The sequence below is a fragment of the Marmota monax genome, unplaced genomic scaffold, assembly GCF_021218885.2.
Source record: "Marmota monax isolate L192 unplaced genomic scaffold, Marmota_monax_Labrador192_F-V1.1 WCK01_AAM20220418_F8-fsc00007, whole genome shotgun sequence".
NCBI lineage: Eukaryota > Metazoa > Chordata > Mammalia > Rodentia > Sciuridae > Marmota > Marmota monax.
The window spans coordinates 8,998,830-9,014,978 of record NW_026692781.1 but is presented as its reverse complement, the minus strand read 5'-3'; the positions used below and the strand labels follow the sequence as shown (position 1 = coordinate 9,014,978).

General features: G+C 34.2%; 2 protein-coding genes across 16 annotated transcripts in view; one reads left to right on the top strand and one right to left on the bottom strand.

Annotated features, from left to right (window-relative positions):
- Gpr155 (G protein-coupled receptor 155) overlaps window positions 1-12,329 on the top strand; it is a 69,596-nt gene extending 57,267 nt beyond the window's left edge. For 10 of the 11 annotated variants that reach the window (XM_058580208.1, XM_046447176.2, XM_046447174.2 and 7 more), the window contains 5 exons: window positions 1,416-1,552; window positions 3,388-3,483; window positions 5,584-5,648; window positions 7,360-7,497; window positions 10,055-12,329. In XM_058580208.1, the coding sequence (XP_058436191.1) occupies window positions 1,416-1,552; window positions 3,388-3,483; window positions 5,584-5,648; window positions 7,360-7,497; window positions 10,055-10,352 (734 nt within the window). In that variant the 3' untranslated portion in view covers window positions 10,353-12,329. Of the gene's footprint in view, window positions 1-1,415; window positions 1,553-3,387; window positions 3,484-5,583; window positions 5,649-7,359; window positions 7,498-10,001 lie in introns of all 11 variants that reach the window. The other variant, XM_046447179.2, reaches the window with a different exon arrangement.
- Window positions 12,054-16,149, bottom strand: part of Scrn3 (secernin 3) — a 30,145-nt gene continuing 26,049 nt past the window's right edge. For all 5 annotated transcript variants that reach the window (XM_046447181.2, XM_046447184.2, XM_058580209.1 and 2 more), the window contains one exon: window positions 12,054-15,820. In XM_046447181.2, the coding sequence (XP_046303137.1) occupies window positions 15,650-15,820 (171 nt within the window). In that variant the 3' untranslated portion in view covers window positions 12,054-15,649. The remainder of the gene's footprint in view (window positions 15,821-16,149) is intronic.

Below are 16,149 nucleotides of genomic sequence, written 5' to 3'. Positions count from 1 at the left end.
AAATATTACATTTAGATTGCTAAATGGCAACAATGTGGGAAAAGGCAAATGAAAAACTAGTAAAATTTATTTTTATGCATTTTAATAATGTGTGTACATAATATTTTAAAACCATGTTTTTCATAATATATATACACACATATATAAATATAACTCAAATTTTCTACACATATTATGTTTGCTTTCTATTACTGTGACAAAATTCCTGAGGTAATCAGCTTAATAAGGAAAAAAGGTTTATTTTGGCTCATAGTTTAGGAGGTTTCAATTCATGGTCAAGTGACTCAGGTGCTTTGGGCCTAAGGCAGCACAGTACATCGTAGTGGGAGCATGTGTCAAAGAAGTTGCTCATCTCATGGCAGCCATGAAGCAAAGAGAGAAAGAAAGGAGGGGCTGGAGTCCCAATATCTTTTCTTCCACTGTGCCTTACCTACCTCCTAAATGTTTCACAACCTCCCAACAGTGCCTCAGACTAGGGACCAGCCTTTAATACTGGGTCTTTGGGGGACATTCAAGAGTCAAACTAGAGCAGATATATACAAATAGTTATTATTAAAATAGAATCATACTACAGAGATAGTTTGATGACCTACTTTCTTTTTACTTAGCAAGACTGTAAACTTTCTCCCTACCATTAACTATTATGCTAGACCACATTTAGTGGTTGTATATGTCCTTTCCCAAAAAGTGGCCTTAAGAAATAGAGATTTTTATTTTTAGGGTAAGAGCTATAAAATTGTTTTTTGATCTTTAACTTATATAAGATTGTATGTTAGACTAGGCATGTATTATGTAAAAATTTTTCCTTTTCCTTTAGTACCATATACAAAGTGGAGCTGAAGTGGAAAAACAAGTTTCTTTTGAAAGATCCCTCACCCCTGTTTTAGGCCAGAAAAGAGTCAATTCTGTGATTTGGGTTTGGTCTCATATGTGAACAAAACATAGCCTATAGACCTAGTTGGTACCTTGTAAGGCCTTTTGTAAGGCAAATTTTAAACTCAGAAAAGGCAGGAGTTAATTGTAAATTTATTTCACAGTTAGTCAAAATAGTGTATTCATGACTACTATGAAGATTTAATGCAGGTGAAACATGAGTTATTAATTTAGCCTTTTAAAATTTTATGTATAATTATAAAACATATTAATATATAATTATATAACAAATTATATAGATAGAAAACATTGGTGAATGGTATAAAAGGGAAATATTACATACTAGTGGTTTTTTTTTTCAGATAAAAACACTCTCCAGCTAAAACAACATGACGGAGCTTTCCCCCGATTTCATCGAAATTACATACTGATTCTTAGCTGAATGTGCTTTTTTGTTGTTTCTCTTAGGAAGTCATTATAAATTTAAAATGCATTCAAATAAAAAGCTCTGATTACAAATTGTTGTGCTTACTGTTTCATAGATGATCACTGTGTGAGTCGCTGTAACTCCCAGAGCTGCATATTAGCCCAGGAAGAAGAACAGTATCTGCACAGTGGAGACCAGCAACTGACTCGACATGTCTTGCTGTGTTTACTTCTCATTATTGGCCTATTTGCTGTAAATGTTTCTCTGGTTTTGTTTGGGACCTATTTCTTTAAATGTCTGGCAAAGGTTTTATTTAGGCATCTGGGACTGAAACTTAGTTGCTACTTTTCAAGAGTAGAGTGGCTAGGCTATCTAAATTCTAATCTAGTTTAAGTATTTTTTGTTTTTTTTAGTTTTTTTGGTGGCGAGGGGAGAATCATTCATATTACTCTGTTGCCTAAGTGTTCCAGTAGCCTATTCTATTAGAATTACTTATTCATTCTGTGCTCTGAACGTAAATTTGGTAAAATCAGATAGATATCTCCATCATGTGTCCAAGGGTTAGTTATCCCTAACACGCTTGACTGACCAAAGTGGACAAATGCCTACATTATCCCTCACAAGATATTTCTCATATAAATTAACTTGAAAGAATAAGATTTAATTATGGAAATCAACCTAACTACTTCATGCAGTAGGGAAAAAAGGAAAAATGCCCATCAAATTACTGACATCTGGGGCTGGGGATGTGGCTGAAGCAGTAGCGCGCTCGCCTGGCATGCGTGCGGCCCGGGTTCAATCCTTAGCACCACATACAAAACAAAGATGTTGTGTCCACCGAAAACTTTAAAAAAAAAAAAATTAAAATTCTCTCTCTCTCTCTCTCTCTCTCTCTCTTTAAAAAAAAAAAAATTACTGACATCTAACATTTTTGTGGGGAAGGGGGTGCTAGAGATTGAACCCAGGGTTATCACACATGCTAAGCACAGGCTCTATCACTGAGCACCACCCCTGGCCCCTGCTTTTGAATTTTTAACACATTTTTCATGGTTCTAATAATACATATATTTATAACCTGCTTTTTCACTTATGTCAAGCATTTTCAGAGTGTCCAAAATTAATACTTTAAATGGCTCCCCAGTAAACAGTAGAGAGCTATATAATATACTCAACCACTTCTTTATGAATTGTTCCTAACTTTTCAAAATACTCTAAAAAACATCTCCATGCATTATATTTTCTAGTGATATATTCCCAGAGTTGAGAAACCTGGATCAAAGAGAATAAATATTTCTATGATTTTAGACATATTCTACTAAATTGTTTTTCAAAGGGTAGATAGTATAGATTTATAAAGTGCTCTCACCAATATTGAATATTGTGATTTTGGGGGGAGGGATTTAACCCAGATATGATTTCTATATCTCCACCCTTTTATATTTTATTTGGAGATAGGGTCTAGCTAAGTTGCTGAGGTTTGTCTTGAACTTGTGATCTCCTGTCTCAGCCTCCTGAGCCGCTGGGATTACATAGGCATGCACCACCGGGCCCAGCTAGTTATTATAATTTTTTAAAGGTAGTTTAAGTGTAACCTGCCTAGAGGTGGGAGATAGGCCATATAACCTACGAGCCCTTTTCACACAGAATGCTTGTTACATAGTATGATATCAGCCAGCTACACTTTATCTGCTGTTTAAGGACAAAAATTAAAAAAAAAAAAAAAAAAAAAGGCTGCCAAGAATTCCTCTTAGTGATATAATTATTTTCATTGTGTAGAACTAATTTTAAAATCAGTCCTGTCTTAGGCTAGTCGGCAGTCCTGGTATATTATGTAAGTCTCTGTATTATGGCTCATGTCTTCTTGCTTCAAATCTGATCAGAATAGATGCTGTTTGAAAGACATCTGTCAGAAGAAGTAGTTGAAACCTCTTGTTTGAAAGACAAAGCCTCTGTATTCTCTCAGTGTTTTTCCTTTTAGTCTTTCCCCCCCTAATTATTAGGTAGAAAAGTTATTGTACTGTGCTCTGGATGGAGAGAAATGATTAGCATGCTTCATTTTAAAAAACTCTTTTTTTTTTTCTTTATAGAATCTTTCCAGTTGTTTATGGTGGCTATTCAACCAAGAGCCTGGAAGACTATATGTTGAGTTACAGTTTTTCTGTGCTGTGTTTAACTTTGGCCAGGTACTTATTTACTGAAACTTTGAGGGGTTTTTGTCTTCCTGGATGAGTTGAATGCAGAGAAGGGTATGCGGATGTTGTTGTTTTCTTCTAAATCAATAGGGTTTAGTTTGTTTGCCAGCTGCTGGTATACATGACAGCTGACAGCTGCTGCCTGTCTTCTAGTAGAGATGAATTATTATATTGGTTAAAGTCATCAGAATGTACATTGAGTGTTTCAACCAGCAATACCAAATAATTTTTTTGCTTTGGTTTTGAGATAAAGAATCATAATTTAAGCAGGGACAAGATGTCCTAAGTTCTTTTTAAACTTTTTGTAATCTTAAAAACTCACTTTGGGAAAAATAATTCACCTTCCTTTAAAGGATTTATCCCCTTAGATGGACAAATATTATTTCATTTACATTTTGAACAACAGATACTTAAATCTTTACTTTAAAATCATGTGGTGTGTAAATAAAACTTTAGTCAGGGGTAATACTTGTCTTTCCTTGATAGTTATTTGTGTGCCAGAAATTGCTATGCATTTTATATTCATTACCTCATTTAAACATCACAATAATACTTGCAACATAGATGTTATCATCCCCAGTTTAAAACATAGAAAACTAAAATTCCATGAAAAAAACTGATGTAAAAGGTGCTATTGTCTATGTTCATGACACTATTAAAATACATATTTACCAATACGTTTTACATATTGGAAAATATTTTTAGGTGCAAATTTCAAAATTTGATCTTGTCATTAACTGTGGGTGTCGGGGGTGGTGCTGGGGATCAAACCCAGGATATTGCATATGCTAGTCAAGTGCTCTATCACTGAGCCACATCTCCAGCTCAGCCCCTTACTTTTTAATTAGAGAATAGTCATCCCTCATCCAGAGATTGAATATCAGTTTGAAAAAATATTGTATTTGAAATCAGTATGTTGCCTACTAAATGTAAAATAACTTGCCAAGAGTTAGTTAAGACTTGTCAATAAATGCTCCTGCAAGATTTTTCCTAACATTAATTTCTTGAAGTATTTCCAGTTTGTTTTGCCATTATTGTGGGAAACAAATGGTTATATCTAAAGGTACAAATTACCTCGGTTATTTGTGTCAGTTTATTACAACAAATATGAACTTCCCAAGATTTACTTGATAACTATATCTTACATTGTGATATTAAGATCTGACTTTGTATCCAAGAATTATAAAATACTAGATTGAAAAATCTCAGTCTTCTGTGGCATTACGCATTTAGAAAGCCAATTCAAGCTTAGCCCTCCTAGTCCTGGGGCTGAGAAAGCTTCATTGCACAGCACTTTGTCATGAACTGAATTAGTGCCAGGAATGCTCCCACACAAGTAGTTCAAGGGAGTGAGAGACACACAAACCTCACTCTCATCCAGTCTTCCTCTTGGAGAGGAGGAGAAAGATATTCCCTTCTGACTGCTTATAGTTTGGGGTAAAGAAAATTGGGCCCTTCGTATAATGTTATATTGCCTTCTCCATCCCACCTTCCACCAACCTGCACCTCAGTATGCTTCACAAATGGCAGCTGAGCTCCCTTTCTCCCAGGCAGTCCTAAATTTCCTGATCTGTGGCTTATATCTGGTGCCAGTTTGCCTTATTACTCCAATTCCTTCAAGCCCTTTCCCTAACCACTAGCCAGTATCACTTCACATAAATTATGTTCAGTTATTATTATTGGATATTGCAGCACTTGTTAATTATGTAATTTATGAAGTTTCAACAAAAAAAAACAATAAATACCTAAGCACAGTGGGAGATTTTTTTTTTCAAAAACAAGAAAACAAAGATATATAATCCTTAAATATTTTCATTTTTCTTTAGTAAGAAGTCATAGGAATATGGTTGCTCAGCACTAGTTTTTATCACCCATCATAATTAGAACAGAATGATTGGGAAGAGGCAGCAAACATGTCTGGTTCCAGGTACTGAACTTTAGAGTACCTGCTTTGTATGCTCCATTTGAAATGTTGCTCTAATCACACTATAGGTTTGCCTCTTCAAGCACTAAATTTGGTGACTTCCTTAATTCCTACTCTTACAATTTTATTGCTGCATTCAGAAAAAATAATTTTGTTTTCTTCCCTAGGGATTTATTTCCTTTGGAATCTTTGGATTGGACAAACATTTAATCATCCTGCCTTTCAAAAGAAGGTAAATTTAGTTTTGAAATAAATCTCTAACCAACTTGAATCTAATGTTTGAAATATGATATGTCAAGAGCTTTATAATGTTTTGAACAACCAATAAAAAAAAATTAAAAAAAAAAAGAAATAAATCTCTATATCCCTAAATTTGATGACAAAGCCATTATATTAAGATACTGATATTTTTATACCTTTAAACTGTTAGACCACCACTAAACACCATACAAGGGTTATCTGTTGATTCACATAGTTGTAAATAATTGCAGAGAAAATGTTGGAAGAACTATTATAAATGGAGCAATATAATTTTCATTTTAACAAAAACTGATGGACTCTGATTTCGATCTATGCCATTAGCTACATAAAGTTAAATAAAACTTGAACATATCTTTAGAAAGGGAAGTAGTAAGTGGTGTTCCCCCAAAGGTGTATATTTGATTGTCTTTCACTTTTGACAACAGGATTCCTCTATCAAACTAACTTATAGAAAACTCAATTTTTCTTTCTAAATTATTTTATTGGCTTGGTAAAGGGCTTCTTTGAATTAAGATCAAGAATTTAAAAAAGTAACAAGTATTGCAACTTGTAGGTGGGAGGAAAAGGCAGAGGGACAAATCTTTGTACTTCATTTGCTTTTAAAGTCAAAATTAGTAGAAATTAGAAGTGCTAACAGAATTCATCCTACCTGCTCTATGAACAGTGCCCCCAAACAGTATCTCTTCTTCTTTCTTTCTTATCCTGCAGCATCAGCATCATCTTATTCACTAAGATTTCATTGTTAGGGTCATAATCATTTCATGAAGGAAAAGCATAGTAAGAAAGTTATTGAACTTAGTTATCAGCTTCATAATGTGAACTACTCAACAGTTCTATTGTGTGAGCTGGCCAAAACAAAACCAGTCTGTACTCCAGAGCCCAGTATTTGCCTCTGTGATACCAAAATTTCAAAATGATTGAGTAAACTATTTGATCTCTAAGTTATCTTTGTGTTTCAAAACAGTAAAATGTAGTATAAGGAATATTTCTTAGTAAAAACTGAAATGAGCCAAAAATGTCTAGAGGATTTATAAAATAATTAGGTCACTCACCCAGACTTCTGTGAAAAGGAAACCAAACGCAGAATCAGTTGTGTTGTAGATGAGATGGGAAATTTGGTGACTGGCTTTGGAACAGCCATTTTGATGGAGCAGAAAGGATTCTCTCTCCATGCTTTTCTTTCATTAAAAATAGCCTCCTTCGGCTGGGGTTGTAGCTCAGTGGTAGAACACTTGTCTAGCACATGTGAAGCACTGGGTTCAATCCTCAGCATCACATAAAAATAAAAGTAAAATAAAGTTTTAGAAAAAAAGCTTTAAGAAAGTGAATAATTAAAAAAAAAATAGCCTCCTTAGTCAGGCATGGTAGTATATATCTATAATCCCAGCTCCTGGGAGGCCTCAAGTTTGAGGCCAGCCTGGGCATATTAGTGAGAATCTGTATCAAGACAAAAACATTTCTTAAAAAGGGGCTGAGGGGCTAGGGATATAGCTCAGTTTGGTAGAGTGCTTGCCTTGCATGTAACAAGACCCTGGTTCAATCCCCAGGACCACAAAAATGGTGGGGGGTGGGGGGGGGGCTGAGGATGTCACTCAGTGGTAGAGCATTTGCCTAGGTTTTCACAAAGTTCCAGGTTCAATCTCCAGTAAGAAAAAATAAACTCCTTAAATTTTGGTTTTCAGACTTGAATTTCTATGGAACAATAAAGAAACAGCAGAAAACAGAGATTCTCCTGTTTCTGAGGAAATAAAAATGACCTGTCAACAATTTATCCATTATCACCGTGACCTCTGTATCCGTAACATCGTCAAGGAAAGAAGGTAAGCAAATTGCCATTGTAGATCCAAATAATTATATTTTAGATTAACTATTTTTGGATTTTAATAGGCTAATAGTTATGGGTCAGTTTATAGTTTAAGAAGTAGCATATGAAAAAGACATATCATTTTGATTTTAATATTTTAAAATATCATATAACTTCTGATTTCTACATAAAATGTGAGAACTTTAAAACAAACCAGAATGTGGTAGAATATTAACATTCACTTCATGTTGGCCATTAGTGTCTCTCACAAAGCTTTGAAATACATTGGATTCAGAAATGGTTTTCTATTCCCATTTTCTAGTGTTATATTGTTTCATATTACTAATGCTGTTTCCAAGAAAACAAAATGAAGGCAGGAATGGTGGCACACTCCTGTAAGCCCAGCAAGTTGGGAGGCTGAGGCAGGAGGATCGCAAATTCAAGGCCAGCCATGTTAACTTAGTGAGACCCTGTCTCAAAATTTTTTAAAAAAAGGATGTAGCTCTGGGGTAAAGTGCCCCAGATTCAATCCCTGGTACCACAAATAATAATAATAAAATTTCTGCCTCTTAATTAATTCTGCTGCTTATATTTCACTTCAAGTCCTAATCTTCCTTTGGTCTATTAACATTATATCTTCAAGGTATGGAATATACTGCAGCAAGAAATGATCAACTTTGAATAAACAAATTTGTAGTGCAAATATTTTTGGTTGTCATGAAAGAAAAATAAAACATAAGGAAAGTAACATGTGTATAACTGAAAATTATATAGGATAGTTTATTTGCACCTATTATGCCACTATATTTAATATACATGCCATTATAATCAGAAGGTAGCCTAGGTTAGATGGTGGAAAGGGGAAGCATTTGGGTGTAGGTTAATACTAGAATTCAACTCCTGAATTGAAGTTTCTTGGCTGTGTGACAATAGGCAGGTTCAATTCCCTAGCCTTAGTTTTCCTTTTCTTTAAAAATCTGACTCTCAATATTGTTTGAATTAGGTGACAAAATGTCCGTGATATGCCTAGCCTAATGGTAAACTATGGAGAAAAGTTAATGTTCTACCCTTAAAGGGCTGAGCACAATTATTTCAAGATATTATCCGCATCAACAACTTTTTTTTCAACTGCTTTTCAAAATTAAAAAAAAGAAAACTCTGTTGTTATCTCTGTCAGGCCTTTTGTGCTTGCCAACTGTCGGGAAGTGTAGCTCTTACCATTTGCAGGGCTGCCAGGCTGCCTTGGTCCCAGATGGTTGAATGGGCACCAGCTGGTAGTGTTCTGGCCTGTTCCCTGTCCCTTTCCAGGTTCTACTGCCTGTACAGCATCACATTCTCTGACACTCTGTACATCTCCATGGGCTTTTGTTACAGCTGCCTGATCACAGTCTTCAAGAAACTATTCAATTGGTGTCTGGGACAGAAGTCATTAGGACTATAAATTAAAAGCCAACAAACAGGAAGAAGGCTCAGACAGGGGTTGAAACATTCAGGCTTCTGTCAAAATGATGTTTGCAGTTGCAAAGAATTAAGTTAAGAGATCTTATTACTAAGTTAAAATATTGTAACCTGGGGTTGGGGATGTAGTTCAGCGGTGGAGTGCTTGCCTAACAAGCATGAAGGCCCTGGGTGACATCCCCAGCACCTCAAAACAAAACATACTGTGATTTTTACATACTTGAGAAACATTTTCGTTTATTAACCTTTTTTATAATTCTTATATGATACACATATATTTTATTTATGATAAAATGTTTTTAAATTCTTGTCACCTGTTTCTCATTTCATCTCAATCTTCATTCGCTATTTCCCATTGTCAAGCACTTTAGGTTTTACAGCTTGACTGATGCTTGTGGACAGATTTTTGTTGTCTATTGCATATTTGTACAGAATTTATGTAATTGGGTTTGGTTTTTTTTTTTCATTTCTCTTTTCCTTGTTTATTTGAACATATTTGAAGGACCTCATATTTGCATTAAGAAGAAAAAAAATTAAGTGATCAAGAAGTAGATTTATAAAGCACATTTTAAAAAATCTTAAGATTTGTAGCAAGACAGATCTTACTTATTCTTTTCTTGCTTTTTAATGAAACAAATCCTGACAAACACAAAAGTATGATTGCTTTGGTTGCTGATGGAAAGAAAGACTACTTGTGGGCACAATAAGCTGGAAATAAAGTTTGATTTGAGTAGTTTAATAAAAATAGTCACTTCTTAAGAGTTTACAAAAAATATGTAATGTTCCTGAGACAATTAAAATTACTTAGCACAAATAAGAATATAAGAAATTATAACATATAATATTCAGACATTACCTATGTCCATTTTTTGTTGTTGAAGTGTTTCTGTTTTCACAAGCATTATTGGCATATTTTATTTTTCTCCAGGAGTCTTTCTGGGGTCAGGAAAGTTAACAATTCCTTTATATTCAGAACAGTTTCATTCCTGCCATGCTTTTAACTATCGTGCCGTCTTCCCTTGTTTCCTTCTATTTTTTCCTTGCTTGTCCTCTACCATACAGTGCTGATACCAGGTTTACAGAACATATGGGTGAATCATTCCTTTGACATACAGGTGTGGTGCAAAGACTTCTGCTGGGACCTTCTGTGGCTGTGACCTGGTGAACTGGCTAATTGAAGTTGGCCTTGCCTCTGACCGTGGTGAAGCTGTGATATATGGAGACAGACTGGTGCAAGGGGGAGTCATCCAACATATTACCAATGAATATGAATTTCGGGATGAGTACTTGTTTTACAGATTTCTTCAAAAGAGTCCTGAACAGACTTCTGCTATTAGTGCAAACAGCCCCCAACAGGAAAGCTATAAAGAAATTGAGCATTCACCCCCATCCTCACTTTCTCCTAAGTCCTAAATGATAAAGGAGAGAATCCCCCATGGAATCATATTCTAGCCCCAGATCCAGTATTTATCTGTGTGATCTTGGGCAAGTTAGAACCTCTCTGAGTCTTAGTTGCCACTTCTGTAAAATCTGACAAGCTGCATTTCCCCCGCCCCATGCTAACACTGTGGTTTTAGTATGTAAAACACATAGGAAAGTGACCTAGGAAAAAGAAAAAAAACAAAAGGAAAAGTTCTGATAGTGAATATAATAATTACTATAAATAATACTAGTGTGGCAACATTATAAAATGATTTCTTCCTGCAACTGTTTGCTATAACTTCAAAATCAATATCCAATTGACAGTTCTTTTTAATTGTCAAATTTGACAGATGTTCTGGTGAAGTGGACATAAAATTATGGTAATTTTACATTTATTGATGGCACTTCCTAAAAAAAATAATTTTACTGAATCTAATAAGAGGTTCTTATTCCTCCCAGCCCCCGTCCATTTCTTCGAAAAAACTCGTTAACAAATTAGAATCACTGCCTTTTTTTTTTTAAATAGGCTTGTCTCTTCTTGCTCTTCTAACCAAAGTACTAATCTATGTCATTAGGAAAGGAATAAAAACCTCCATAAATATTATCATCAAAATCCAATTTCTAACTTTTGTGCTACAGATAGTAATTTGTGCATATTTATTTAAATATTAAAAAATTATTGCCATGTGATGTATCACTTATTATTTGCACAAAGCAACATAGTACAGAATAATAACCCTACTACTTTTCTCCCTGCAGTGAATAAAAAGGACCATATATATAGTCCAAGTCAAGAGTTAGAACTTCTAGACATAGCACCCTATGACTACCTTTAGAATTCAGTCTATGAATTCTATGTATTAAAAAAAAATCTATAAATTTTTAAATTACTAAATGTTGCTATCTTAGTCCATTAAGGCAGCTATAACAAAACACCACAAACTGGATAGCTTATAAACAACAGAAACTTATTTCTTATAGGTCTGGAGGCTGTGTAGTCTAAGATTTAAGACATGGGCAGGCTCAGTGTCTGGTGAAGGCCTGATTTCTGGTTTACAGCTGGTGCCCTTTTGCTGTTACCTCACATGGTAGAAGGGAAAAACTCTTGTCTCTTCAGCCCTGAGAAAGGGACTGATGCCATTCATGAGGGCTCTACCCTCACTACCTAGTCACCCCCCAGTATCATCCCACTCCCCATATATTATATTTTAATATATGAATTTGAGGGGATGCACACATTCAGACCATAACACCCTCAGATAAAGTTCATCTTCAGAAAATTAAAGGGAGTTATTCACATGATTTTTGAACATCTACTTAATTATTAGGTGTCAGTTTAACTTACTCAAAATATGTTGAAATGTTTATCTCATGTTTAGTGTTTTATATATAAAGCCGTTTAGAAAATTATTGCCCTTTTAATGCAACAGATATATAAATTTTTTAAAAACCTGCATGGAAGCCTAGTGTATTTAACAAGTAAATTTTACTTCAGTATACCATTAACCTATACAAATTTCAAGCTATCATTAGAGAATGGGCGTGTTTTAAACAGAACTGTCTTGTGGGGGAACTTTTTCTAAAAAAATATGACCACGTTAATACTCTTTGAATGCTCAGGAGTAAGCATAAAGCCTCATTGCTGTTCCAGTAGAGATGTAACTCACTCACATGCATGCAGGCAACTCAAACTCAAGTGGAGAAATTTTTTATTTATGAACAAGTCATACAAATAAGTTATACTGCATATGTTCTGTTATTTGCACAAAAGGATTCTGCAACCTCTTTTTCCATGGGAGACACTAAAAGAAAATCCTAGATCAGAATGATCTGCAGTTTCAGATAAAGGATTTTAAGAGATGTTTTTAGATTAAGGATATGCTAATTTTATTAAATGAAAATATTTGTAACTGTTGCTTTCTCACTGACAAAGCAAGTTTCTGAATAAACTACCTATTTTAACTTTCACTGCTGTCATCTTTTCTTTGGGCAACTGCAATGATACAGATACTATCAAATGGGTCTTTAATCTAAGTTCTTAATGTTTTCTTAAATGAGTTTCTTAAGACTGTCCCTTTCTTCATGACCCGTTAGGTCCTATGCATAGAAACTTCCCCAATTATGAATTCACTAAACACCTTTTATGAGTGAGTTAATATGAAATTAAGAGTGCCTTACATACATTTCATGATTTTTCTTAAATATTATTTATAGTTGTGGTTGGACATAATACCTTTATTTTATTTATTTTTATGTGGTGCTGAGGATCGAACCCAGCGCCTTGCACATACTAGGCGAGCACTCTACTGCTGAGCCACATCTCATGATTTTTAATATGTAGAGTCACAGCTGAGAAAATTATCTGATACAATTTTGATTAAAATCTACCCCTTTTTTACTAATCTTCAGCATAGTCTATTGTTATCTTAACTCTCAATGAACAAGTCCATGCCTAACTTGTGCTCTGCTTTTAATATTTTTAGAATAAGATAAAGTATATTTACTTGGAGAATAATGATTAGTGACCCAAAAGTTATGCAGTAGAATACAGCTCTTGGTTTTTGCCCCTTTGTATCTTATACCCATGTGATGAATGATGACTGGAAACACAGTTCAGGACCATACATATTATCACTATTCTTCAGGAAAAGACAGATTTTAAAGTTCTGCAGTTGGCATGATGGAAATCTGAAGTAATTAATTCAAAAGAGAAAAATTCACTATGTAGAACTGTTTTTGGAAAATTTTACAAGAAGGAACTAACTTTCCAAAATTCTAGGCTGCATATTATTTCTAGGACAACATTCTTTTTTTTAACAATAAATATATAAACTGATATTTTCATCAAGATCAAACAACGTAGCTTTTTGTAAAGTACTCAATTTATTAGATGACTCCCTTGGTTTATAACATAATTTAAGGGTTGACCTAATAAAAAGCTTAATTCAGCAACTATATTTTTTTACTCTTAAAATAGATAAAATTTAATAAAACCTTAAATTTTTTACAATATATCCCAAGGCATTAATTACCCCCACAAGTACTCACAGCCCAATACCACATTGCATTTATACAGTGAAAGTCAAGCTATATTATATTAATTTACATTAATAATTACATACATTAATAATACATTAATAATCCTTGTTTTTTTTAAACTTTTTTAGTTGTAGATAGACACAATATATTTATTTTTATGTGGTGCTGAGGATTGAACCTAGTGCCTCACACGTGTGAGGCAAGTCCTCTATCACTGAGCCATGGCTCCAGCCCCAATAATCCTTGCTTTCATATGGGGATACATTCCCATTTCTAATATGGAAAGATGCAACAGCTTGATTTGAAACTTATCAAAAGCTAACAAGTTGTATAGATAAATTATCTAGATAATTTTTGCAACCTTGCATTTTTATAGGCAGAGGACTGTATAAATTTTTCCTGTCAGTATCTGAATATTCATTTTGCAAATATCTGTTAATAGCATTTATTACATGCCAGACACAATACTGAACACTGCGCATACAACAGTAAGAACAAATATGATTCCTAGTTTCATAGAGCTTTGTTCTACTGTGTTTAATGTTCTGTGTAAATGTTTAATGCATAATTAATTTGTGATCAGGATAGCATGTGGCTCCAAGAGTATTTAAGAGAGACCTGACCTTGTGGTTTGAGGAAAACTTCCTTAAGGAATTCCTGTCTTGGCAAAACCATTAAAAGAACTACAAAAGGTGAGAACACGGAATGAATGGTACAACAGAAGGTATAGCCATGAGGAAGGAACTGGGCACATTCCAAGACTTGAAAGAGCAGCATAGTTGAAACATAAAAAACAATGGTGAAAGTGTAATAAGATAAATACAGAGGAAAGATTAATTACCAGGCTCTTGGTGGTATTTGTTAAGAGACTTTAACCCAAAAACAATGTCTTTGAAAGAGTTTTAGACTCAACAATAAGAAAATGAACAAACAACTGATTTCAAAATGGGCAAAAGATCTGAACAGACACCTCACCAAAGAAGATGTACCCAGGTGGCAAATAAACAATGAAAAGATGTTCAACATTTCATGTCACTAGGGAATTGCAAATTAAAACGAGAAACAACTGCACAACTATTAGAATGGTAAAAATTTAACACTGACACAAAAAATGCTGGGAAGGATATGGTGCAACATTGCTAGTGGGGATGCAAATGGTAGTGACTCTGGAAGACAGTTTGGCGAATTCTTACAAAAACTGAACATGCTCTTACCATATGACCCAGCAATTGCACACTTTGTATTTACCCAATGTAAGTTGAAATTTTACATCCACACAGAAACCTGCATATGGCAGTTTGTAGATTTATTCATAACTGCCAAGACTTAAAAGCAACCAAGATGTCCTTTAGTAATGATACATCCAGACAATGGGATATTATTCAGTGCTAAAAAGAAAGGCGTTGTCAAGTCATGAAAAACACGGAGTAACTTAAGTATATATTACTAGTAAGCAAGAGAAATCAATCTGAAAGAACACCTACTGTATGATTCCAACATTCTGGGGAAAGCAAAACAAAGTAAACTAAAAACTAAATAGTGGTTTCTAAGAGACAGTGGAAGGCTAAACAATTGGAGCTATAAGTTCACTGGTAAGCCAACTCTTGATATAGAGTGCGTTTGAATGAAAGTGTATTTTCAGAATTAATACAATGATAAAGACTTAGTGTGTAAATCTAGAAAATTCTCTTGTTAGCACTGGTTAATATTTGCCTAAAGCATAAGAAAACTCACTACTTCATATTTTTTTCATTACTAAAAAAACTTAAAATAATTGATAAAATGATTTGAGGGAACTACAAAATTATAAGTATAAATCCATGCATTATATTAATGTCTTATGCTTTATATAGAATTGAATACTTAATTTTTTTTAGTTGTAGATGGACACAATACTTTTATTTTATTTATTTTCATATGGTGCTGAGGATCAAACCCAATGCCTCACACATGAGAGGGAAGTGCTGGATCACTGAGCCTCAACCCCAGCACCTGAGTACTTAATTATTGTGACAAAAAAAAAGTTATTGTGGCTAAAAGAAATAATTGCCTGGAATAACACCTAGCTACCCCATGATATATGTGTTTGGTTCCAATGTTTTCTTTGTCAGTATCTCAGCAAAACTATATGAGTTTTAACAGTTAAACTATCACTTGAATGCTATTAAAGAATAATAGCTAAGTAGGTTTACCTCAAGACAATGGATTCTGACTTTAAGGGAGATTTCCACCATTTCTATGATCACTCACTATGAAGTAATATTTGCCTTATAAATTCTAATTTCATCTTTTGTACTCTGAGGAAAGAGATTAGCAATTTCATCCATATCAAGATGCTTGTTTTGGAGGACTGACTCCATCTTTTTGAATAGTTCTTTCTCCAGCTTCCTCATGTTATCCAATATTGTTCTGGCTTTATCCTAAACAATAAAAAGCACACAAATACACATACATGAGTACATGAATCTATCCAAATTCCAACCCACCCTCACAGACAAGATTTGTTCACTGTGGTTTCTACTTCTGGATTAGTTACCCCTTCTAATATGTAAATATAGAAGGAATGAAACTCTATTTTAGACTGAATGAAATCCCTGAGTTCAATTATCAGCATCAAAAACAACAACAACAAGGGCTGGGATTGTGGCTCAGTGGTAAACATTTGCCTCACATGTGTGAGGCACTGGGTTCAATTCTCAGCACTGCATATAAATAAATGACTAAAGGTCCATCAACAACTAAAAAAATA